The sequence below is a fragment of the Oncorhynchus tshawytscha genome, linkage group LG13 (assembly GCF_018296145.1).
Source record: "Oncorhynchus tshawytscha isolate Ot180627B linkage group LG13, Otsh_v2.0, whole genome shotgun sequence".
NCBI classification, from domain to species: domain Eukaryota; kingdom Metazoa; phylum Chordata; class Actinopteri; order Salmoniformes; family Salmonidae; genus Oncorhynchus; species Oncorhynchus tshawytscha.
In genome coordinates, this window is record NC_056441.1 from 86,692,682 (window position 1) to 86,719,029 (window position 26,348).

At 46.2% G+C, this 26,348-nt stretch overlaps 1 protein-coding gene across 1 annotated transcript in view; it reads left to right on the top strand.

Moving 5' to 3' along the window:
• cux1b (cut-like homeobox 1b) overlaps window positions 1–26,144 on the top strand; it is a 149,959-nt gene extending 123,815 nt beyond the window's left edge. Inside the window, exons 15-23 of the mRNA XM_042296471.1 lie at window positions 20,067–20,203; window positions 20,441–20,510; window positions 21,739–21,845; window positions 23,342–23,458; window positions 24,080–24,166; window positions 25,014–25,070; window positions 25,374–25,454; window positions 25,543–25,607; window positions 25,728–26,144. Coding sequence (XP_042152405.1) covers window positions 20,067–20,203; window positions 20,441–20,510; window positions 21,739–21,845; window positions 23,342–23,458; window positions 24,080–24,166; window positions 25,014–25,070; window positions 25,374–25,454; window positions 25,543–25,607; window positions 25,728–25,776 — 770 coding nt within the window. The 3' untranslated portion in view covers window positions 25,777–26,144. The remainder of the gene's footprint in view (window positions 1–20,066; window positions 20,204–20,440; window positions 20,511–21,738; window positions 21,846–23,341; window positions 23,459–24,079; window positions 24,167–25,013; window positions 25,071–25,373; window positions 25,455–25,542; window positions 25,608–25,727) is intronic.
• Window positions 26,145–26,348: the final 204 nt, after the last annotated feature.

Consider the following 26,348-nt stretch of genomic DNA (forward strand, 5'->3'; position numbering starts at 1 on the left):
TAAGCATATCCCAGTTTAGGTCACCTAACAGTACAAACTCTGAAGATAGATGGGGGGCAATAAATTCATATATGGTGTCCAGGGAACAGCTGGGGGCTGAGGGGGGTCTATAAGAAGCGGCAACAGTGAGAGACTTATTTCTGAAACGGTGGATTTTTAAAAGTAGAAGCTTGAACTGTTTGGGCACAGACCTGGATAGTATGACAGAACTCTGCAGGCTCTCTCTGCAGTTGATAGCAACTCTGCTCTCTTTGGCAGTTCTATCTTGACGGAAAATGTTGTAGTTGGGGATGGAAATTTCGGTGGCCTTCCTAAACCAGGATACACGGCTAGGACATCAGGGTTGTCGGAGTGTGCTGAAGCAGTGAATAAAACAAACTTAGGGAGGAGGCTTCTGATGTCAACATGCATGAAAACAAGGCTTTTGCTGTTACAGAAGTCAACAAATGAGAGTGCCTGGGGAATAGGTGTAATGCTGGGGGCTACAGGGCCTGGGTCAACCTCTACATTGCCAGAGGAACAGAGGAGGAGTAGGATAAGGGTACGGCTAAAATAACTGGTTGTCTCGTGCAATGGGAACAGAGAATAAAAGGAGCAGATTTCTGGGCGTGGTAGAATAGATCCAGGTCATAATGTACAGACAAGGGTATTGTATGATTTGAGTACACTGGAGGTAAACCTAGGCATTTGAGTGACAATGAAAAAGCTTGCATCTCTGGAGACACCAGTTAAGCCAGGTGAAGGCTCCGCATGTGTGGGGGGTGGGATAAAAGAGCTATCTAAGGCATGTTGAGCAGGACCGGAGGCTCTACAGTGAATTATAAGAGGTTGACAAGGCATAATGACATTAGAGAGAGGCATGTGTAGCCAAGTGATCATAGGGTCCAATGAGCAGCAATAGGTGAGTCAGGGAGCCGTTCGGAAGTCGCAACTTTGTTAGACGAGAGGGAGACACTGGGTTCAGAAAGCGGGCCGGGGCTAGCATATGGGTCTTCGGCGACATCGCAATGGAAAAGCCTATTGAAACCACATCGGACAATTACGTCCACAGACCAGTCTCGATGGATCGGCGGGCCTCCGTGTCGGCAATAAAGGGTCCAGGCCAATTGGCAAAGAGGTATTGTAGCCCACGAATTAGCTGGTGGTGTAGAAAAGCATTCCGATATGCTCTGGGTTGATATCGCGCTGTGCAGACTGGCAGGTATTGACCGAGCTAAAGCTGGCTGGTGTCCGAGCTAAAGGTGAAGGCCGCTAGCCGTGGCTAACAATGACTAGTAGCTAGTTAGCTGGCTAGCTTCTAATGGAAGTTCCAGTTATGAAGTTTAAAAATAGCAGATCCGTACCGCATTGGGTGAGGCGGGTTGCCGGAAAGTATATTTAGAGCGTAGGTGGAAAGTGAGATTGAAATATATACGAGAAAAATGGAGATCCGACTATTTACACGGGACAAGACAAAACACTCGTACGACTGCTACGCCATCTTGGATTTACATTATATATCACAACCAGCCCTGATTGCGAGTCCCATAGAGCGGCGCACAATTGGCCCAGTGTCGTCCGGGTTTTGGGGTAGGCCGTCATTGTAAATAAGAATTTGTTCTTAACTGACTTGCCTATTTATATAAAGTTTTTTTTATTTTTTATTAAAAAAATGGAAAATTACTTTTTTTACAAAATCTAGAAACCTGATATTCCACAAATGACGTTGTAATTTCAATGACAGGTATTCGTATGAACATTTCGGCTTTTATAATAAACTAGACCAACGTCTTTACGGTGTTACATATTGGGTTGTAGTACACGACATGTACTACAAAAGCAGCTAGAATTCAATTAGGCCCAATATTGGCTCCATCGCAATCAATTTAATACATCTTATTTTCTGGTGCTCTTAAATTTCATGTGGTGCTTCTAACTCTTTGAAGTTGATAGCACCAGTGAAATATGTTAATTAAGAGTCCTGTGTGGGATAGGAACAGAGCTATAACTAATTCATTAGACCATGTCTGTTCTGTTGCTGTGAATCCTAGTGCTGTGATATTACACACTGTGGAGTTGGTGACTGTTTAGTTCAAATCTACTTCTACTTACGGTCTTCTGGTTGACATATGATGTCCAGTTGTGTTTGAGGAGTCAGTCTTTAACCCTCTGCTCTCCGTCCCTCCCCTCTTCATAGACCTAGTCTTTAACCTCTCTAGGGTATGTGGGACGCTAGCGTCCCACCTGGCCAACATCCAGTGAGATTGGAGAGCGCCATATTCAAATACAGAAATACTCATTATAAAAATTCAGTAAAGATTCAACTATTAAACATAGGTTTAATACATAGGTCCCTCCCCAGGTCTCGTATCCCCAGGGAGCTCTTCGTAGACCTAGTCTTTAATCCCCTGCTCTCCGTCCCTCCCCAGGTCTCGTATCCGCAGATAGCTCTTCGTAGACCTAGTCTTTAACCCCCTGCTCTCCGTCCCTCCCCAGGTCTCGTATCCGCAGATAGCTCTTCGTAGACCTAGTCTTTAACCCCCTGCTCTCCGTCCCTCTTCGTAGACCTAGTCTTTAACCCCCTGCTCTCCGTCCCTCCCCAGGTCTCGTATCCGCAGGGAGCTCTTCATAGAGGAGATTCAGGCTGCAGGGTCAGCGGCAGCAGCTAAAGCAGGGGAGGGGGACAGCTGTGACGGGACAGAGTCCGATGGCACGGTGGAGGGTCGCCACCGGAGGCCTACAGGGCCAGAGGAACACAAAGAGGCCTCTGAGGACCAGGACATGGAGGTCAGGGTTGAAGCTGGGGTGTCAGGTGGATCCCCTGTCCCGAGAAACTGCACTACCTCAGGTTCGGCCGGGCCGGGCTCCAGCAGCAGCAGCCTCTTCGGTCCCCCTGAGGCAGGTCTCTCTCTCTCAGCCCCAGCCAGTCACACCTCAACCCCGGCTAGGAACCCCAGGGACAATACCCTGCGCAGGAAGAAAGCTGCCAACCTCAACAATATCATCCACAGACTGGAGAAGGCTGCCGGCAAGGAAGACCCATCTGAGTGGGAGTTCTGAACCCCCCCTCCCCTCACACCCCTTCTCATGACCTCACAACCTCTGCCCTTTGACCCTCACCCTGGTCTTCTCCTATTGGACAGAAGAGGGCAGCAGCCAAAGCCAAGCTTAATGGCCATTTTTATACACAGTCTCTTTCCTGAGAGAAAGGAGAGAAGTGGTTCCCAAACCAAGATGTAGGAGAAGATATAATGAACTCTGAGAAGACAAAAAGGATTGAATCCTAGGCTCTCTGAATACTGAGTTTAGTTTTGTTATTGAGTAAAGCACTTAGTTGTCCTGCTGGCCACAGGGCCTGCTGTACCCCCAAACACCATCAGTTACTGGCAGGCTGCACCACAGACAGGCAGGAAGGCAGGCTGAGCTGGGGCTGTTTTAAAGGATGGATGGACGCACTCACCGGAGGAGAATTCTTTAATGTGTTAATTTAGAAGAGATCCATTTTTTTCCCCCTGTCAACTCAGTGTCCTGTCCCACAGAACTCCCCTCACGTAGTGACCTCACGTAGTGACCTCACGTAGTGACCTCACGTAGTGAGCCCAGCCACCTCTTTCCCCCACACTGTCCAGTGGCTGTTGCAAACCTTTTGCCTTGTTCTTTCTCCACTGATGTGTGTTTTAAGGGTTCCCGTGGCTTTTTAACCTTGTTACTCCAGTGTGTGTGTCTGTGTGTGTGTGTGTGTCTGTCTGTCTGTGTGTGTCTGTATGTGTGTGTGCGTGGCTGAGGATCAAGATGATTCAGCTGAAGAGAAGAATCAAACCTAAAAAGGCCAAGTTTCCATAGTTACTGAGGGAAGAATGACCCACACCCTGTGTGGTCCTGCTAGCAGCCATGTGATGGTGCTGAGCTGCAGGATCAACACTCAACGGAAGAGGAACCACCTTTTTTTGTTCCCTAGTGTCCTCCAATGATGATTTTTTTTTTTTATACAGCAATTTGGTTGCCACTAAGAGATTGCACAGTCTATTGACTCTAGAGAGTACAAGTTAGAGAATTGTTTTTACAAAAGCTAAAAAAGAGAAGAGTTACCGTTTTGAAACTTTAAAAAATGAAACTGGGTTAACTCAAATGTTCAAATGTGATATATGATGAAACGCCGTAGTGAGCTAACGTAGTGATATGTTGTCATTGTTCTGGGTTAGTAAGTGTACACCTCACTGTATAACCAACCTGCTCTGACTTGTTGTGTCTCTGCCAATGTTTTCCTCACAAAACATATTTCCAGGCCAAATCAGGAAAACTGGACAGAACAACACGAAACATGTCAATATCATCTGTTCTGGAAGTCCCAGGTTTGGTCAATAACACAGGCTGCTGTGTTTGTCTACATGCAGAGAGGCAGGTGGCTTATACTAGTCCTACTCTACACACCCTGCTCTACTCTACACACCCTGCTCTACTCTACACACCCTGCTCTACTCTACACACCCTACTCTACTCTACACACCCTACTCTACTCTACACACCCTACTCTACTCTACACACCCTACTCTACTCTACACACCCTACTCTACTCTACACACCCTACTCTACTCTACACACCCTACTCTACTCTACACACCCTACTCTACTCTACACATCCTGCTCTACTCTACACACCCTGCTCTACTCTACACACACTACTCTACACACCCTGCTCTACTCTACACACCCTGCTCTACTCTACACACCCTGCTCTACTCTACACACCCTGCTCTACTCTACACACCCTGCTCTACTCTACACACCCTGCTCTACTCTACACACCCTGCTCTACTCTACACACCCTGCTCTACTCTACACACCCTGCTCTACTCTACACACCCTGCTCTACTCTACACACCCTGCTCTACTCTACACACCCTGCTCTACTCTACACACCCTGCTCTACTCTACACACCCTGCTCTACTCTACACACCCTGCTCTACTCTACACACCCTACTCACACCCTGCTCTCTACACACCCTGCTCTACTCTACACACCCTGCTCTACTCTACACACCCTGCTCTACTCTACACACCCTGCTCTACTCTACACACCCTACTCTACTCTACACACCCTACTCTACTCTACACACCCTACTCTACCCTGCTCTACACACCCTACTCTACTCTACACACCCTACTCTACACACCCTACTCTACTCTACACACCCTACTCTACTCTACACACCCTACTCTACACACCCTACTCTACACCCTACTCTACACACCCACCCTACTCTACACACCCTACTCTACACCCTACTCTACACCCTACTCTACACACCCTACTCTACACACCCTACTCTACCCTCTACACACCCTACTCTACACACCCTACTCTCTACACACCCTACTCTACTCTACACACCCTACTCTACTCTACACATCCTACTCTACTCTACACACTACTCTACACACACTACTCTACACACCCTACTCTACACACCCTACTCTACTCTACACACCCTACTCTACTCTACACACCCTACTCTACTCTACACACCCTACTCTACTCTACACACCCTACTCTACTCTACACACCCTACTCTACTCCACACACCCTACTCTACTCCACACACCCTACTCTACTCCACACACCCTACTCTACTCTACACACCCTACTCTACTCACCCTGCTCTACTCTACACACCCTACTCTACTCTACACACCCTACTCTACTCTACACACCCTACTCTACTCTACACACCCTACTCTACTCTACACACCCTACTCTACTCCACACACCCTACTCTACTCTACACACCCTACTCTACTCTACACACTACTCTACACACTACTCAACACACCCTACTCTACTCTACACACCCTACTCTACTCTACACACCCTACTCTACACACCCTACTCTACTCCACACACCCTACACCATACCCTGCTCCATACACCCTACTTCATACACCCTGCTCCACACATCCTAACCACACACCCTACTTCATACACCCTACTCCAGACCCTTCTCCAAGGCTACAAGTCCCCTGTCCTTCACTCCACACGGTGTCACACTAGACTATGGGTCACGTGGAGTGTACGGCAGCTGTATGCTGTGTTTGTACATTCTGTAGCTAGTACTGTACACCTATTGGTTTAGACCTTTATGAAAACTCTCTCCCTCACCCCCTCTCTCCCTCCCTTACCCCTCCCTTTCCCTCCCTTCCTTACCCCTCCCTCTCTCTCTCTCTCTCTCATCCCTCCCGTACCCCTCCTTCCTCTCCCTCCCTTACCCCTCCCTTTCCCTCCCTTCCTTACCCCTCCATCCCTCGTCCCTCCTGTACCCCTCCCTTTCCCTCCCTTCCTTACCCCTCCCTCTCTCTCTCTCGTCCCTCCCTTACCCCTCCTTCTCTCCCTCCCTCACCCCTCCTTCTCTCCCTCCCTTACCCCTCCCTCTTGCCCTCCCTCAACCCCTTCCCCCTCCCTCCCTCTCCCTCTCTCCCTCCCTTACCCCTCCCTCTCCCTCTCTCCCTCCCTTACCCCTTTCTCCCTCCATTACCCCTCCCTCTCGTCCCTCCCTTACCCCTCCCGTCCCTCCCTTACCCCCCCTCCCTCCCTCTCGTCTCTCCCTTACCCTTACCCCCTCCCTCTCCCTCCCTCCCTCCCTCGTCTCTCCCTTACCCCTCCCTCCCTCTCGTCTCTCCCTTACCCCCCTCCCTCCCTCTCGTCTCTCCCTTACCCCTCCCTCCCTCTCGTCTCTCCCTTACCCCTCCCTCCCTCTCGTCTCTCCCTTACCCCTCCCTCCCTCTCTCTCGTCCCTCCCTCTCCCACCCTCTCACTCCCTCCTTCCCTTACCCTTCTCCCTCTCTCCCTTACCCCTCCATAAACATCCTCTCTTAGTGCCTGTCAGCCCACTGCCTCTGTCTGTGTGTGTGTGTGTGTGTGTGTGTGTGTGTGTGTGTGTGTGTGTGTGTGTGTGTGTGTGTGTGTGTGTGTGTGTGTGTGTGTGTGTGTGTGTGTGTGTGTGTGTGTGTGTGTGTGTGTGTGTTTTTTAATGTTCTGAATGGGGGTTGTTTCTCGTTCGTACTTGCACATACTTAAGAGTGCACAACTGCCACTCACCATTTCTACTATAAGCTGTTTTAATGGGTTGTTCTTCTTCTTCTTATTATTATTATTATTATTATTAGCATCATGAAGTAGTGTGATATTATTTTACTGCAGACTCCTTGTATGGTCATATTGTACGTTTAGTTTGGTTTTTATTCGGCTGTATCGTTCATTTAATGGCTTATTATTTGACTTGATGTTTGTATTGCATAATGGATTACCTGAGGGCACGGACTTTGGGGCGGGGCTGAGACTGCCAGCAGTATTGTGGGTAATATTTACAAGATGTAGTTAGTTCTCATACGTTTGTATATTGAGGAATTGTGAAGTTTATTGGGTGCGTCTTTTCCGTTGCTTTTACGTGACCTCTACAGTACCATTTACATGACCTCTACAGTACCATTTACATGACCTCTACAGTACCATTTACGTGACCTCTACAGTACCATTTACATGACCTCTACAGTACCATTTACATGACCTCTACAGTACCATTTACGTGACCTCTACAGTACCATTTACGTGACATCCACAGTACCATTTACGTGACCTCTACAGTACCATTTACGTGACATCCACAGTACCATTTACGTGACCTCTACAGTACCATTTACATGACCTCTACAGTACCATTTACGTGACATCCACAGTACCATTTACGTGACCTCTACAGTACCATTTACGTGACATCCACAGTACCATTTACGTGACCTCTACAGTACCATTTACATGACCTCTACAGTACCATTTACGTGACATCCACAGTACCATTTACGTGACCTCTACAGTACCATTTACGTGACATCCACAGTACCATTTACGTGACCTCTACAGTACCATTTACGTGACATCCACAGTACCATTTACGTGACCTCTACAGTACCATTTACATGACCTCTACAGTACCATTTACGTGACCTCTACAGTACCATTTACGTGACCTCTACAGTACCATTTACGTGACCTCTACAGTACCATTTACGTGACCTCTACAGTACCATTTACGTGACATCCACAGTACCATTTACGTGACCTCTACAGTACCATTTACGTGACATCCACAGTACCATTTACGTGACCTCCACAGTACCATTTACATGACCTCTACAGTACCATTTACTGACAGTACCATTTACATGACCTCTACAGTACCATTTACGTGACATCCACAGTACCATTTACGTGACCTCTACAGTACCATTTACGTGACATCCACAGTACCATTTACGTGTGACCATTTACGTGACATCCACAGTACCATTTACGTGACATCCACAGTACCATTTACGTGACCTCTACAGTACCATTTACGTGATCTCTACAGTACCATTTACGTGACCTCTACAGTACCATTTACATGACCTCTACAGTACCATTTACATGACCTCTACAGTACCATTTACATGACCTCTACAGTACCATTTACGTGACCTCTACAGTACCATTTACATGACCTCTACAGTACCATTTACATGACCTCTACAGTACCATTTACATGACCTCTACAGTACCATTTACATGACCTCTACAGTACCATTTACATGACCTCTACAGTACCATTTACGTGACCTCTACAGTACCATTTACGTGACATCCACAGTACCATTTACGTGACCTCCACAGTACCATTTACGTGACCTCTACAGTACCATTTACATGACCTCTACAGTACCATTTACGTGACATCCACAGTACCATTTACGTGACCTCTACAGTACCATTTACGTGACATCCACAGTACCATTTACATGACCTCTACAGTACCATTTACGTGACATCCACAGTACCATTTACGTGACCTCTACAGTACCATTTACGTGACATCCACAGTACCATTTACGTGACCTCTACAGTACCATTTTGACATCCACAGTACCATTTACGTGACATCCACAGTACCATTTACGTGACCTCTACAGTACCATTTACGTGATCTCTACAGTACCATTTACGTGACCTCTACAGTACCATTTACATGACCTCTACAGTACCATTTACGTGACCTCTACAGTACCATTTACATGACCTCTACAGTACCATTTACGTGACCTCTACAGTACCATTTACATGACCTCTACAGTACCATTTACATGACCTCTACAGTACCATTTACATGACCTCTACAGTACCATTTACATGACCTCTACAGTACCATTTACGTGACCTCTACAGTACCATTTACGTGACATCCACAGTACCATTTACGTGACCTCCACAGTACCATTTACGTGACCTCTACAGTACCATTTACATGACCTCTACAGTACCATTTACGTGACATCCACAGTACCATTTACGTGACCTCTACAGTACCATTTACGTGACATCCACAGTACCATTTACATGACCTCTACAGTACCATTTACGTGACCTCTACAGTACCATTTACGTGACATCCACAGTACCATTTACGTGACCTCTACAGTACCATTTACGTGACATCCACAGTACCATTTACGTGACATCCACAGTACCATTTACGTGACCTCTACAGTACCATTTACGTGACCTCTACAGTACCATTTACATGACCTCTACAGTACCATTTACATGACCTCTACAGTACCATTTACATGACCTCTACAGTACCATTTACATGACCTCTACAGTACCATTTACATGACCTCTACAGTACCATTTACATGACCTCTACAGTACCATTTACATGACCTCTACAGTACCATTTACATGACCTCTACATGACCTCTACAGTACCATTTACATGACCTCTACAGTACCATTTACATGACCTCTACAGTACCATTTACGTGACCTCTACAGTACCATTTACGTGACCTCTACAGTACCATTTACATGACCTCTACAGTACCATTTACATGACCTCTACAGTACCATTTACATGACCTCTACAGTACCATTTACGTGACCTCTACAGTACCATTTACGTGACCTCTACAGTACCATTTACGTGACCTCTACAGTACCATTTACATGACCTCTACAGTACCATTTACGTGACCTCTACAGTACCATTTACATGACCTCTACAGTACCATTTACATGACCTCTACAGTACCATTTACATGACCTCTACAGTACCATTTACATGACCTCTACAGTACCATTTACATGACCTCTACATGACCTCTACAGTACACGCTCAGGCATTGACTCTTTCCCTCACGACGCTTATGCTCTTTATCGTTGAATCAAACATCTGCAAGACAAGATTACACTATCTCTTGGCACTATATCCAAAATCACAGAATATCGCTAAGAACCATCTATTAGATTAGGGGGTTCTACACACTTTTTCAGCTCAAGACCCAAATGCGAATTTGACCATCTTCCCGTGACCAAAATCATCCTACAACGACCCAAATTAAGAAGAAATGGTATGTGATTTATAGATGTATTCTCATAATTCGGGACCCACCTCACTTGCCCAGTGCCCGCTTTGGGTCCCCACCTATAGTTTAAGAAACCCTTTCCTAGATCGGAGAGTATCTCTTGGCACTATCTCCTAGATCGGAGAGTATCTCTTGACACTATCTCCTAGATCGGAGAGTATCTCTTGACACTATCTCCTAGATCGGAGAGTATCTCTTGACACTATCTCCTAGATCGGAGAGTATCTCTTGACACTATCTCCTAGATGAGAGAGTATCTCTTGGCACTATCTCCTAGATCGGAGTATCTATATCTCCCAATGGCTCATGTCTGATGGTGTGTCGTTGGGGCAACAACATGCTGTCTCCATTTCACAGGTGCCACATTATACCGGTGCCGTCTGAAGAACACGGTGCAATAAACTCAGTCATACAAGGCGTCCTTGATGTACAAGTCGGGGGCTTTTAGAAGAATCACTGTACCCTGTTGTTGCTGTTTCCTTTTCCTGTTAGTGGGTATGTTTTGTCAAAATGGTGTCTGGTGATAGGAAATAGACTTATGACAACTAGTTTTGACTGATCTCGGCCCGGGAGAATCATCTCTGCCCGAATTGAGATTGAAAGAGTGTATATATTTCAGGAAATAAGGAAGTGTTCTTTTACACAGTCGTGTCCGTCGTGTCCCTTATGTTGTCTGTTCCATAGATTACAGACTGTATGACCTCGCCTAGCTCCAAAGCATTATCCATCCATCATAACACAGTTATTGATTGATCTGATATAGTAATACTGCTGTTATTGCATCGGTAGAAACGGCCCGTATCCATAGCAGCCATAACAGACCCATCCATAGACTCACTGTAGGCTGCTAAGCAAACCCCCCCTGTTCAGCTCAGCACTCCAAATAACTCTGGGAAATGTACGCCTTTCACACGTGGTTCCAAACCAAACACAGGCTCTTTACTCATGACCTGCAGCCCAGCACGACACTGCTTCTTTATACTGTGTTTGACTTACAACCCTTAGCGACAACCCTTAGCGACAACCCTTAGCGACAACACAGCCAGCAGCACCCAGGGGACTTGGTTCTAAACCAAAGACCCTTCATTATACTGCGTCTCCTTATCCAATCTCTTGACATCATTTCACACCTCTCACCGTTGGTTAAAAACCAAAAGCATTCCCAGAGTTCTAAGTCCATATATATTTCTTGATTAATCAGGATTTCAGAAAGGAATCAGGGTTACTGTGCTATGGTATTCCCTACATCTGCATGATGACATCTCATTACAACGTATCCCTACTCCCCTGATGTCTAATGGCCTATAACCCTACTCCCCTGATGTCCAATGGCCTGTAGCCCTACTCCCCTGATGTCCAATGGCCTGTAGCCCTACTCCCTGATGTCCAATGGCCTGTAGCCCTACTCCCTGATGTCCAATGGCCTGTAGCCCTACTCCCCTGATGTCCAATTGCCTGTAGCCCTACTCCCCTGATGTCCAATGGCCTGTAGCCATACTCCCCTGATGTCCAATGGCCTGTAGCCCTACTCCCCTGATGTCCAATGGCCTGTAGCCCTACTCCCCTGATGTCCAATGGCCTGTAGCCCTACTCCCCTGATGTCCAATGGCCTGTAGCCCTACTCCCCTGATGTCCAATGGCCTGTAGCCCTACTCCCCTGATGTCTAATGGCCTGTAGCCCTACTCCCCTGATGTCCAATGGCCTGTAGCCCTACTCCCCTGATGTCCAATGGCCTGTAGCCCTACTCCCTGATGTCCAATGGCCTGTAGCCCCACTCCCCTGATGTCCAATGGCCTGTAGCCCTACTCCCCTGATGTCCAATGGCCTGTAGCCCTACTCCCCTGATGCCCAATGGCCTGTAGCCCTACTCCCCTGATGTCCAATGGCCTGTAGCCCTACTCCCCTGATGTCCAATGGCCTGTAGCCCTACTCCCTGATGTCCAATGGCCTGTAGCCCCACTCCCCTGATGTCCAATGGCCTGTAGCCCTACTCCCCTGATGTCCAATGGCCTGTAGCCCTACTCCCCTGATGCCCAATGGCCTGTAGCCCTACTCCCTGATGCCCAATGGCCTGTAGCCCTACTCCCCTGATGTCCAATGGCCTGTAGCCCTACTCCCCTGATGTCCAATGGCCTGTAGCCCTACTCCCCTGATGTCCAATGGCCTGTAGCCCTACTCCCCTGATGTCCAATGGCCTGTAGCCCTACTCCCTGATGTCCAATGGCCTGTAGCCCTACTCCCCTGATGTCCAATGGCCTGTAGCCCTACTCCCCTGATGTCCAATGGCCTGTAGCCCTACTCCCCTGATGTCCAATGGCCTGTAACAGACGCCTCACAAGTCCTCAACTGGCAGCTTCATTAAATAATACCCACAAAACACCAGTTTCAACATCAACAGTGAAGAGGCGACTCCGGGATGCTGGCCTTCTAGGCAGAGTTGCAAAGAAAAAGCCATATCTCAGACTGGCCAATAAAAAGAAAACATTAAGATGGGCAAAAGAGCGGGCCTCCCAGGTGGCGCAGTGGTCTAAGGCACTGCATCGCAGTGCTAGCTGTGCCACCAGAGATTCTGGGTTCGAGTCCAGGCTCTGTCGCAGCTGGCTGCAACCGGGAGGCCCATGGGCACAATTGGCCCAGATTCGTCTGGGTTAAGAAGGGTTTGGCCAGCAGGGATATTCTTGTCTCATCGCGAACTAGCGACTCCTGTGGCTGGCCGGGCGCAGTGACGCTGACCAGGTCGCCAGGTGTACGGTGTTTCCTCCGACACATTGGTGCGGCTGGCTTCCGGGTTGGATGTGCATTGTATCAAGAAGCAGTGCGGCTTGGTTGGGTTTTGTTTCGGAGGACGCATGGCTCTCGACCTTCGCCTCTCCCGAGTCCGTACGGGAGTTGCAGCGATGACACAAGACTGTAACTACCAATTGGATACCATGAATTTGGGGAGAAAAATTTTTAAAAAGATGGGCAAAAGTACACAGACACTGGACAGAGGAACTCCGCCTAGAAGGCCAGCATCCCGGAGTCGCCTCTTCACTGTTGACGTTGAGACTGGACAGAGGAACTCTGCCTAGAAGGCCAGCATCCCGGAGTCACCTCTTCACTGTTGACGTTGAGACTGGACAGAGGAACTCTGCCTAGAAGGTCAGCATCCCGGAGTCGCCTCTTCACTGTTGACGTTGAGACTGGACAGAGGAACTCTGCCTAGAAGGTCAGCATCCCGGAGTCGCCTCTTCACTGTTGACGTTGAGACTGGACAGAGGAACTCTGCCTAGAAGGTCAGCATCCCGGAGTCGCCTCTTCACTGTTGACGTTGGGACTGGTGTTTTGCGGGTACTGTTTAATGAAGCTGCCAGTTGAGGACTTGTGAGGCGTCGGTTTCTGAAACTTAGACACTAATGTACTTGTCCTCTTGCTCAGTTGTGTACCGGGGCCTCCCACTCGTTCTATTCTGGTTAGAGACAGTTTGCTGTGAAGGGAGTAGTACACAGCGTTGTACGAGATCTACAGTTTCTTGGCAATTTCTCGCCTTCATTTCTTATAACAACAATAGACTGACGAGTTTCAGAAGAAAGTTTGGTTTCTGGCCATTTTGAGACTGTAATCAAACCCACAAATGCTGATACTCCAGATACTCAACTAGTCTAATGAGGTCCAGTTTTATTGCTTCTTTAATTAGCACAACAGTTTTCAGCTGTGCAAACAAGTGCAACATTGTTTTCTAATGATCAATTCGCCTTTTAAAATTATAAACTTGGATTAGCTAACACAACGTGCCATTGGAACACAGGAGTGAAGGTTGCTGATAATGGGCCTCTCTACGCCTATGTAGATATTCCATAAGAAAATCTGCCATTTCCAGCTACAATAGTCATTTACAAAACTAACGATGTCTACACTGTATTTCTGATCAATTTGATGTTATTTTAATGGACAGAAAATGTGCTTTTCTTTCAAAAACAAGGACATTTCTAAGTGACCCCAAACTTTTGAACGGTAGTGTATATATTTATAGTTCTCCATCTCTCCTCGATCTCTCCCTCTCCATCTCTCCCTCCCATCTCTCCCCTCTCTCTCTCTCTCTCTCCCCCTCTCCCTCTCATCTCTCCCCCCTCTCTCTCCCTCTCCATCTCTCGCCCTCTCCATCTCTCGCCCTCTCCATCTCTCGCCCTCTCCATCTCTCGCCCTCTCCATCTCTCGCCCTCTCCATCTCCCGCCCTCTCCATCTCTCCCGCCCTCTCCATCTCTCGCCCTCTCCATCTCTCGCCCTCTCCATCTCTCACCCTCTCCATCTCTCCCCCTCTCCATCTCTCGCCCTCTCCATCTCTCGCCCTCTCCATCTCTCTCTCTCTCCCCCTCTCCCCCTCTCTCTCCCTCTCCATCTCTCCCTCTCCATCTCTCTCCCTCTCCATCTCTCTCCCTCTCCATCTCTCCCCCTCTCCCTCTCCATCTCTCCCTCTCCATCTCTCCCTCTCCATCTCTCTCCCTCTCCATCTCTCCCTCTCCATCTCTCCCTCTCCATCTCTCGCCCTCTCCATCTCGCCCTCTCCATCTCGCCCTCTCCATCTCGCCCTCTCCATCTCGCCCTCTCCATCTCTCGCCCTCTCCATCTCTCGCCCTTTCCATCTCTCGCCCTCTCCATCTCTCTCCCTCTCCATCTCTCCCCCTCTCCATCTCTCCCCCTCTCCATCTCTCCCCCTCTGTGATGAAGGCTGTAAAACAGCTGTGATCTCCTAATGAGAGAGACATTGTCTTCTCCTGCCTGGCTTGGACTATTTCTTAAACCACCTCTACTCCTTTTATCATGAGTGTTTTAATGCTCTTAAGCACTTCCAACACTCTGACATCTTCTCTCCCAGACAGTGGGAGATCATCAGAGACCGTGCCTGACAGCAGCCAGTCAGGGACACAGGGCAGTGATGTCATCAGCCATGGACCGCTGTTCAACTGATGCTTTTAGTTAAAGAGACCTTTGACCTGGATGTAGATTAGACTATATTTTTGCATGCTGTGGATCCATTTTGTTGTCTTGTGTAGCAGTGCTTCTCAGATCGTCCTTTCACTCTAATGATATTTACTCATATCACAAGCACGGATGGCTACATAAATCTGAACCATAGAAATGGTTTGAATACAGCACCATTTCAGACGCACAGTGTACTATTACGATATTGTAACACAACAGCTGCTACATGACAGGTGTCCATACTGTCTGTAATGTCGGTGCAGTTTTACCATAGTCCACTTCTATCTCGAATCAATGTTTATTCTGATCTGACGGAATCCTAATTTAATAAGTGGTTTCTATCGTCACGGAAACCAAATGGGTGCTGTCCGTGTCAGGTCAGATGTCCTGTCGGTATGATGTCGTCGGGATTGACCGTCACTCTCTGTATGACTGGGCCACACTTCCCAGTGCCGGACTGCCGTTACAGAAACTGCAGCTTCTCTCCAAATGGCAGCTTGTTCTCTATATAATGCACCAAGTCTGAGGGTACAGTCAGAGGCAAAAAAATAACAAATTCTGAACAGTTAGTCCTCAGGGTTTTGCCTGCTACATAAGTTCTGTTATAGTCACAGACATGATTCAAACAGTTTTAGAAACTTCTGAGTGTTTTCTATCCACATCTACTAATAATATGCATATCTTATATTCTGGTGATGAGTAACAGGAAGTTGAAATTGGGCACGCTATTTATCCAAAAGTGAAAATGCTGCCCCCTATACGTTAAGAGTTTTTAAAGGCATTTATCTTGTTTTTCTCTCCTCAGCCACTGCCAATAGACCGGTCTCTCTAATCATTTTCATGAAGACTGTAGGAACATATTGCATCGATTGTAATCTTTTGTATTTTGGTACTTTTTTTTTTTTTAGCTTATTTTTGATTCTCAATCTTTTCTGTCAAAAATGTAAAGGGTCAAGTTTTGGTGGCATTCAAGAGATTCTGTGTAGAAGGGGATCTGCTGTGTGGTTTGGTTGTACGTGTCTTTTGGGTTGGTTATTTACACAGTCCGTTTCCTCTAGGAGGATGGTCACTTTCTGGAAGCCTAAATCAAGTTTTCAGATTAGACTGTACGAGGTTCAGCCTGCAGTGTCTGATGGGAAGATGGGGAAAGGTTGTTTTGTGTTAAATATTCTAATCTGGCATTTACAGCTGAACAATTTGATGTTGTTGTCTGATTTGATTGGATTTTTTGGATTTATTTTGTTTGGTGGAGGAGGGGAGGGGGTAATTCAGGAATTTTCCATCCACAGATATTTTTCTATAAAGCTAAATCAGATGATTCTATACACTGTCGTATAAAACGCTGTACAGATGCAACAGACTGTATACCATGTTAGTGTCTCCTGAAGTTGTAAAACATTGATATTGTTCGTTCTATTGAAGTAGTAGTTGTTAGTGTATGTGGTTGTAGAGGCGGTCTGGACCGCAGCACTGGGCTCCATATCAGGACTAAAGGAAAAAACAATGCTCTGTTTTCTAATACTTTTCAAAAGACATGTTATTGAAGGGGATTTTTGTAAGAAGGAAAATACTTTTAGAATCATTGGTATACACCGCACAGCACAACACACACACACACACACACACACACACACACACACACACCCTCTTTCTCACATCACAGCACAAAACACAGCACACTGGAGAATGTTGTGTTTATCGGGCCCCTGTCTATGCCCCTCATGGAATTCTCCTATTTAAGGCTGTTTATTGACACTCACACCTCTCATTCATATATATATATATATATATATATATATATATATATATATATATATATATATATATATAGTACATGAACATAATAATTTTGTTTCTACCTTGTCTGTCTCTACTGGCTCTGGTCTGTCAGTAGCTGGATGAGGAGACTGGGTAGAATGGCCCAGTTAGTAAAAGGCACTGGACCAGGGTTAGAGTCAAGTCCATTTCAATTCCTGTCAATTCAGAAAGTAAACCAAATTCTAAATGTTCCCAATTTAAAAAATAAAAAAAAGCATTGAAGATAATTGGTATTTCAGTATGCTTCCTGAATAAACTATAATTTAAATAGAATTGACCCCCAACCCTGCACTGGACTGACTTCCTGTTTATTGAGTTGTCATGCTGTCCAGTCATTAGCTGGCTACTTGTGGTTTGGACAATGGATTCCCATAATGAGATTACCATGTCCTCTTGAACATTTCTTGGTATTATTTCTGACCAGAACACACTAATGGGTCTTTATGAAAAAGCAGTTGTATACAGAGATTAAGCTTCTTTTTTTTTTCCAAGTTAAAATCTCAACCAAACGAAAAGGTTGTTCCGTTCACTGCACAAAATCCACATATCATTCACAAGCTAAGACACTTTCTATTTAATATTCTTATCAATATGATATCAGCCATTAAGATGAAATGAAACTTTGGTTGAAGTGAACTTTTGGTGAGAAACGTCTAGCCCAAATTCTCCCTACACCGTTTCCCACTCTTGAGATCAGCGCAGAGTAAGTTGTAAACCAAAATGAAGAGAGGAGGTTCATCCTTACCTCTTCACAAAGCTTTAATATGCTTTAGGTGGCTTGAACCAATCATTTGTTTGTGTCCGTTCAGAGTGAAGCGTTACAATTTGTTAATTTCAGTCGACAACAATTTGTTGTTGAACTCTTCTCATCCTATCCCAGTCACTTGTTTGTGTTTCAGTGTATTCAACCCGGTCTCAAGAGCGTTTCGTATTATTCTGTGTGTAAATCCGTGACACTCCATTTAGTCAAATATGTTACAGGTGGGCATATAACGCGAACGTCTAGCTACCTAAAGGTTGCGATGTTCGAATCTCATCACAGACAACTTTAGCGTTTTGTTAATTCGTAACGTTGTACGTTTTGCAAATTCGTAACATGTAATACGAATTGTAATTCGTAACATATCATACGAAATGGGTGATGGACATCCACAAATTAATACCATACGAAACGTAACATATCATCGAAATTTTGAGTGTCTCGGATTTACGTACAGAAAAATAAGAAATGCTCTGAGACGAGGTTGGTGTTTTGTATGGTTGTTAAAGGATGGCTAGGAGATCCTAGTTTCCCTAGCTAGCACTTGGGTTGCTCCAAACATTTTTCTGAACCTGCTTTCATTGGCCTTGCCTTGGGTTTTGCTTGTTTCCGTTGAATATTTTTCTGTCATGTTGTCTGTTCACAGCGCTGTAAGACAGTCCCTTACACAACATGGAGAAGCAATATCACTGTAATAAACAATGTAGTGTTGTTATTAGGATTATTCACGTGCACCCTAGGTGTAATAATTGAAGTAAATCTCTTTTATACAAACACGGATGGTGTTGTCTTTGTTTGAAGTTTCTGCCATCTCATTCCCTACTGAAGGATGTGATGCCATGATGCTCTACAATTACTTTGTTGACCTCGGTTTCCCTCGGGTCATCTTGTAACTGGCGCGGTAGGTAACCTCGCGGTTAAGAGAGTTGGGCCAGTAACCGAAAGGTCGCTGGTTCGAATCCCCGAGCAGACTAAAAGGGAAATCTGCCGATGTGCCCTTGAGTAAAGGCACTTAACCTGTAAGTCGGTCTGGATAAGAGCGTCTACTAAATTACTAAAATGTAAATGTTAAATCAGGATTATGCCTCTAGGGCCATTCGTTCCAGTCAGACGGGTTTGAATTTATTCCTGAACAATATGGCTGACATTTTCACCCCATTCTGGAACTTTGAGGGTTCAAAAATGTAATAATATTTTTTTTAAATGACATCGCACACAGAACAGATAGCGAGCAAGAGCGAGAGACACACACAGAGAGACAGACACACACACACACACACAGAGAGACAGAGACATTTTAGGCAGAAGCCTCACTTTGAAAGTGTCCTTTCAACAAACAAGCCAGTTAAGACAGAACTCAGACAAGAACCTGTTCCATCCTGTGTCCTTCAGAACCTGTTTCGTCCTGTGTTTGGTAAGTGTCCTTCAGAACCTGTTTCGTCCTGTATTTGGTAAGTGTCCTTCAGAACCTGTTTGGTCCTGTGTTCTTCAGAACCTGTTTGGTAAGTGTCCTTCAGAACCTGTTTGGTAAGTGTCCTTCAGAACCTGTTTGGTAAGTGTCCTTCAGAACCTGTTTGGTAAGTGTCCTTCAGAACCTGTTTGGTAAGTGTCCTTCAGAACCTGTTTAGTCCTGTGTTCTTCAGAACCTGTTTGGTAAGTGTCCTTCAGAACCTGTTTGGTAAATGTCCTTCAGAACCTGTTTGGTCCTGTGTTCTTCAGAACCTGTTTGGTAAGTGTCCTTCAGAACCTGTTTGGTAAGTGTCCTTCAGAACCTGTTTGGTCCTGTGTTCTTCAGAACCTGTTTGGTAAGTGTCCTTCAGAACCTGTTTGGTCCTGTGTTCTTCAGAACCTGTTTGGTAAGTGTCCTTCAGAACCTGTTTGGTCCTGTGTTCTTCAGAAGCCTAGGTAAAATGTCTCGTGGAGTAATCGAGACCCACGGCTGTTGACTTCTGAAAACCGCTAAGTGACTGACTGGGGAGCTACATATGACCAGAACATACAGATGTAATTGAATTGTAAGCCTAAGCACTTATGATCTATAATAATGTGTGTTTAACCGGCTGTCCTCTGTCTCCACGTGATCCCTCCGTAGGACGCTACGCAGACCTGCAGCTGGAGTTCTCGTCTGCGGTCCGGACCAGCGCCGAGCAGAAGGAGCTCATCCTCAAACTGGAACACGACCTGAGCAGCATCCAGACCATGTCCTCCCTGTCACGCCCTGATGCTGAGGTTTGTCTTTCACCTCTCTGACCTTTCACCTACCCTGACCCTGTGACATCACTACGAGCCTGGTGTTAGTCTCCCCATCACTGGGATGCACATAGGTCCCTATTCAGACGAGAGAACTTGACTTAAGTCCGAATCGGGTCCTGAACCCCAAATGACTCCATGTCTAATCTGTTCCTATTAGTGTAAAGTATTTAAATGCACTTTAAATAAAGATTGATTTAATGTTTTCTCCACCAGGGGTCTGACCTGACCAGCATGATTGACAGCATCCCTGAGCCAATCAGAGAGGCCACTGCCATGTTTACAGGTATGTCGTAGGAGCTGTGTGTCTATAACGGGGCTGGGTGTCTCTATAACGGTGCTGGGTGTGTCTATAACGGTGCTGGGTGTCTCTATAACGGTGCTGGGTGTCTCTATAACGGTGCTGGGTGTCTCTATAACGGTGCTGGGTGTCTCTATAACGGTGCTGGGTGTCTCTATAATGGTGCTGGGTGTGTCTATAATGGTGCTGGGTGTGTCTATAACGGTGCTGGGTGTGTCTATAACGGGGTTAACGGTGCTGGGTGTCTCTATAACGGTGCTGGGTGTGTCTATAACAGTGCTGGGTGTGTATATAACAGTGCTGGGTGTGTCTATAACGGTGCTGGGTGTGTATATAACGGTGCTGGGTGTGTCTATAACGGTGCTGGGTGTGTCTATAACAGTGCTGGGTGTGTATATAACGGTGCTGGTGGTGTGTATATAACGGTGCTGGGTGCTGGGTGTGTCTATAACGGGGTTAACGGTGCTGGGTGTGTCTATAACGGTGCTGGGTGTGTCTATAACGGTGCTGGGTGTGTATATAACGGTGCTGGGTGTGTCTATAACAGTGCTGGGTGTGTATATAACGGTGCTGGGTGTGTATATAACGGTGCTGGGTGTGTCTATAACTGGGGGTTAACGGTGCTGGGTGTGTCTATAACGGGGTTAACGGTGCTGGGTGTGTCTATAACGGTGGGGTTAATGGTCCTGGGGTGTCTATAACGGTGCTGGGTGTGTCTATAACGGTGCTGGGTGGTGCTGGGTGTGTCTATAACGGTGCTGGGTGTGTCTAACGGTGCTGGGTGTGTATATAACAGTGCTGGGTGTGTCTAAAACGGTGCTGGGTGTGTCTATAACAGTGCTGGGTGTGTCTAAAACGGTGCTGGGTGGTGCTGGGTGTGTCTAATGGGGGTTAACGGTGCTGGGTGTGTCTATAACGGGGTTAACGGTGCTGGGTGTGTCTATAACGGTGCTGGGTGTGTCTATAACGGTGCTGGGTGTGTCTATAACGGTGCTGGGTGTGTCTATAACGGTGCTGGATGGTGCTGGGTGTGTCTATAACGGTGCTGGGTGTGTCTATAACGGTGCTGGGTGTGTCTATAACGGTGCTGGGTGTGTCTATAACGGTGCTGAGTGTGTCTATAACAGTGCTGGGTGTGTCTATAACGGTGCTGAGTGTGTCTATAACAGTGCTGGGTGTGTCTATAACGGTGCTGGGTGTCCTCCTCTCCCAGGTATGGCCCCCCAGGGGGAGCTGCCTCAAGGCCAGATGGACTCTCTCCTCTCCATAATCTCCAGCCAGAGAGAGAGGTTCCGCTCACGTAACCAGGAGCTGGAGGCTGTAAGTCCCACTCATATATATATATATATATATATATATATATATATACCTCTAGTGTGTATATATATATTATGATATTTCAACACTGATACAGATTATTGGAGGACCAAAAAAGGCGATACGGATTAATCGGACGATTTAAAAAAATATATTTATTTATTTGTAATAATGACAATTACAACAATACTGAATGAATATTAACTTAATATAATACATCAATAAAAATCTAATTAGCCTCAAATAAATAATGGAACATGTTCAATTTGGTTTAAATAATGCAAAAACAAAGTGTTGGAGAAGAAAGTAAAAGTGCAATATGTGCCATGTAAGAAAGCTAACGTTTCAGTTCTTTGCTCAGAACATGAGAACATATGAAAGTTGGTGGTTCCTTTTAACATGAGTCTTCAATATTCCCAGATAAGAGGTTTTAGGTTGTAGTTAATATAGTATTTATAGGACTATTTCTCTCTATACCATTTGTATTTCATATACCTTTGACTATAGGATGTTCTTATAGGCACTTTAGTATTGCCAGTGTAACAGTATAGCTTCTGTCCCTCTCATCGCCCCTACCTGGGCTCGAACCAGGAACACATCGACAACAGCCACCACATCGAAGCAGCGTTACCCATGCAGGGCAAGGGGAACAACTACTCCAAGTCTCAGAGCGAGTGACGTTTGAAACGCTATTAGCACGCACCCCGCTAACTAGCTGGCCATTTCACATCGGTTACACCAGCCTAATCTCGGGAGTTGATAGGATTGAAGTCATAAACAGCACAATGCTTGAAGCACAGCGAAGAGCTGCTGGCAAAACGCACAAAAGTGCTGTTTGAGTGAAGTTTGAGCCAGGCAGCTCAAACTGCTGCATATACCCTGACTCTGCGTGCAATGAACGCAAGAGAAGTGACACAATTTCACCTGGTTAATATTGCCTGCTAAACCTGGATTTCTTTTAGCTAATTATCCAGGTTTATAAACTAGTAATATCATCAACCATGTGTAGTTAACTAGTGATTATGATTGATTGATTGATTGTTTTTTATAAGATAAGTTTAATGCTAGCTAGCAACTTGCCTTGGCTTCTTACTGCATTCGCGTAACAGGCAGGCTCCTCGTGGAGTGCAATGAGAGGCAGGTGGTCAGAGCGTTGGACTAGTTAACTGTAAGGTTGCAAGATTGGATCCCCCGAGCTGACAAGGTAAAAATCTGTCGTTCTGCCCCTGAACAGGCAGTTAACCCACCGTTCCTAGGCCGTCATTGAAAATAAGAATGTGTTCTTAATGACTTGCCTAGTTAAATAAAGATATAAAAAAATGTCAAATCTGCTAAATCGACACCCAAAAATACAGATTTCCGATTGTTATGAAAACTTGAAATCGGCCCTAATTAATCGTCCATTCCGATTAATCTGTTGACCTCTAATATATACACACACACACACAGACTTTTCCACCCTCTTTCTTACCCCCCTTCCCTCTCTCTGTGTCCTCCAGGAGAGTCGTTCTGTGCAGGTGACCATGCAGGCCCTGCAGAGTGAGCTGGACAGCCTGCGTGCCGACAACATCAAACTCTACGAGAAGATCAAGTTCCTCCAGAGCTACCCTGGCAGGGTGAGTAGGTTCCTCCAGAGGCTACCCTGGCAGGGTGAGTAGGTTCCTATAGAACTACCCTGGCAGGGTGAGTAGGTTCCTCTAGAGCTACCCTGGCAGGGTGAGTAGGTTCCTCTAGAGCTACCCTGGCAGGGTGAGTAGGTTCCTCTAGAGCTACCCTGGCAGGGTGAGTAGGTTCCTCTAGAGCTACCCTGGCAGGGTGAGTAGGTTCCTCTAGAGCTACCCTGGCGGGGTGAGTAGGTTCCTCTAGAGCTACCCTGGCAGGGTGAGTAGGTTCCTCTAGAGCTACCCTGGCAGGGTGAGTAGGTTCCTCTAGAACCTACTCATTAAAAAAAGACTACATCTAATGACGTTCTCCTCAATATACTTTTAAAACTAATTTCCTGTACCCCCTTCTCCCTCATAGTAGATCTCAGCCTCCCGCTTTCCCTTTGATACTCTAGAGGAACGTACTCGGAAATCGTTTACCTTTTACTCTATCTGTCCATATAGGCTGGACTGACTTCCTGACTGACTGATCTGTCTCCCCCTATAGGCTGGACTGACTTCCTGACTGACTGATCTGTCTCCCCCTATAGGCTGGACTGACTTCCTGACTGACTGATCTGTCTCCCCCTACAGGCTGGAGGCAGTGATGACACGGTTACGGTGCGTTACTCCTCCCAGTATGAGGAGAGACTGGACCCCTTCGCCTCCTTCAGCAAGAGGGTGAGGACAACCACACACACTTTAGGCAGATTGTGTATTGGTCAGTATGTGTTGATTTGTATTGGTCAGTGTGTGTTGATGTGTATTGGTCAGTATATTGGTCAGTGTGTGTTGATGTGTATTGGTCAGTATATTGATCAGTGTGTGTTGATGTGTATTGGTCAGTGGGTGTTGATGTGTATTGGTCAGTGTGTGTTGATGTGTATTGGTCAGTGTGTGTTGATGTGTATTGGTCAGTATATTGGTCAGTGTGTGTTGATGTGTATTGATCAGTGTGTGTTGATGTGTATTGGTCAGTGGGTGTTGATGTGTATTGGTCAGTGTGTGTTGATGTGTATTGGTCAGTATATTGGTCAGTGTGTGTTGATGTGTATTGGTCAGTATATTGGTCAGTGTGTGTTGATGTGTATTGGTCAGTGTGTGTTGATGTGTATTGGTCAGTATATTGGTCAGTGTGTGTTGATGTGTATTGGTCAGTGTGTGTTGATGTGTATTGGTCAGTATATTGGTCAGTGTGTGTTGATGTGTATTGGTCAGTATATTGGTCAGTGTGTGTTGATGTGTATTGGTCAGTGTGTGTTGATGTGTATTGGTCAGTGTGTGTTGATGTGTATTGATCAGTGTGTGTTGATGTGTATTGGTCAGTGTGTGTTGATGTGTATTGGTCAGTGTGTGTTGATGTGTATTGGTCAGTGTGTGTTGATGTGTATTGGTCAGTGTGTGTTGATGTGTATTGATCAGTGTGTGTTGATGTGTATTGGTCAGTGTGTGTTGATGTGTATTGATCAGTGTGTGTTGATGTGTATTGGTATGTGTTGTTGTTGAGACTCACCATGTGTATTTACAGGAACGCCAGCGCAGATACCTGAGCCTCAGCCCCTGGGACAAGGTTACACTCAGCCTGGTGAGTCACACACACACACACACACAGGGGCTGTATGTATGTATGTGTGTATATTATTGTACTGCTCTAGGGATATCATTTAATATTATGTATTGATTTTTATCTGACATTTTTTTACTCTTTATGCGATGCGCAATGCGGAGAACACCAGAAGAAGAATGATCATTTAATTACCACAGTGAATTATTCTAATGTTTGTTTATGCGTCAATTAATCCCATAAGGGATGTGTTGCCAACTGACTTGCATTCGTTCACAGATACATGTGTGTGACAAACGGTAGTAACTCACCCATGTGTTTTAGGGTCGTGGTATTCTCTCCAACAAGATGGCCAGAACCATTGCTTTCTTTTACACCCTCTTCCTGCATTGCCTGGTCTTCCTGGTATGTAACCTTTCACCTCCCACCACCCCATTGGCTGTTCACAGATGTCGGTGCTGATGTCATAGTGTGCGTTTGTGTGTGTTCTCAGGTGCTGTATAAGACTGCCTGGAGTGAGAGCATCGGTCGAGACTGCTCTGCCTTCTGTGCTAAGAAGTGAGTACTTCATTCGGTCTTCCTCCCCCCGCTAGCAGAACAGCGGTGTCAGGTTAGGCATGCCTTTAATTCTATCCATCTCTTCTTCTCTCAATCCCCTCCCTTCTGTCCATCTGTCAGGTACTCGGATCACCTGCATCGTTTCCATGAGAACGAGGACAACCTGTGATGTCAACAGGGATGTCAACAAGTCGTGGCGAGACTTAAGGGCAGACTGGAATAGCAGCTTTATTTTCTTCAGTAGATGCTTTTACCCACTGTGGGGTGTGCTTTCTCTCTGCTTTTGGGGGAGGGGGGGAGTAGAGACTAAAGGGAGGTGGCTGACATGCAAACTCATATTTCATTTTCCAATTAGGTTAAGTTTTGGTTAGGGTTAATGTAAAGGTCAGTTTTAGATGTTGGCTAGTCGGGCTGTCAGAAAAATCCCCTTAGGCTCTCTCTCCCCAGCTCTCTCCCCAGCTCTCTCCCCAGCTCTCTCCTCAGCTCTCTCCCCAGCTCTCTCCCCAGCTCTCTCCCCAGCTCTCCCCAGCTCTCCTCCTCTCCCCAGCTCTCTCCTCAGCTCTCTCCCCAGCTCTCTCCCCAGCTCTCTCCCCAGCTCTCTCCCCAGCTCTCTCCCCAGCTCTCTCCCCAGCTCTCTCCCCAGCTCTCTCCCCAGCTCTCTCCCCAGTGTCAAGGCATAGAAACTAACTGCTTATGAAAGAGCATTTAGCCAAGTTTGTCAGACATTTTGTCATACCTTAG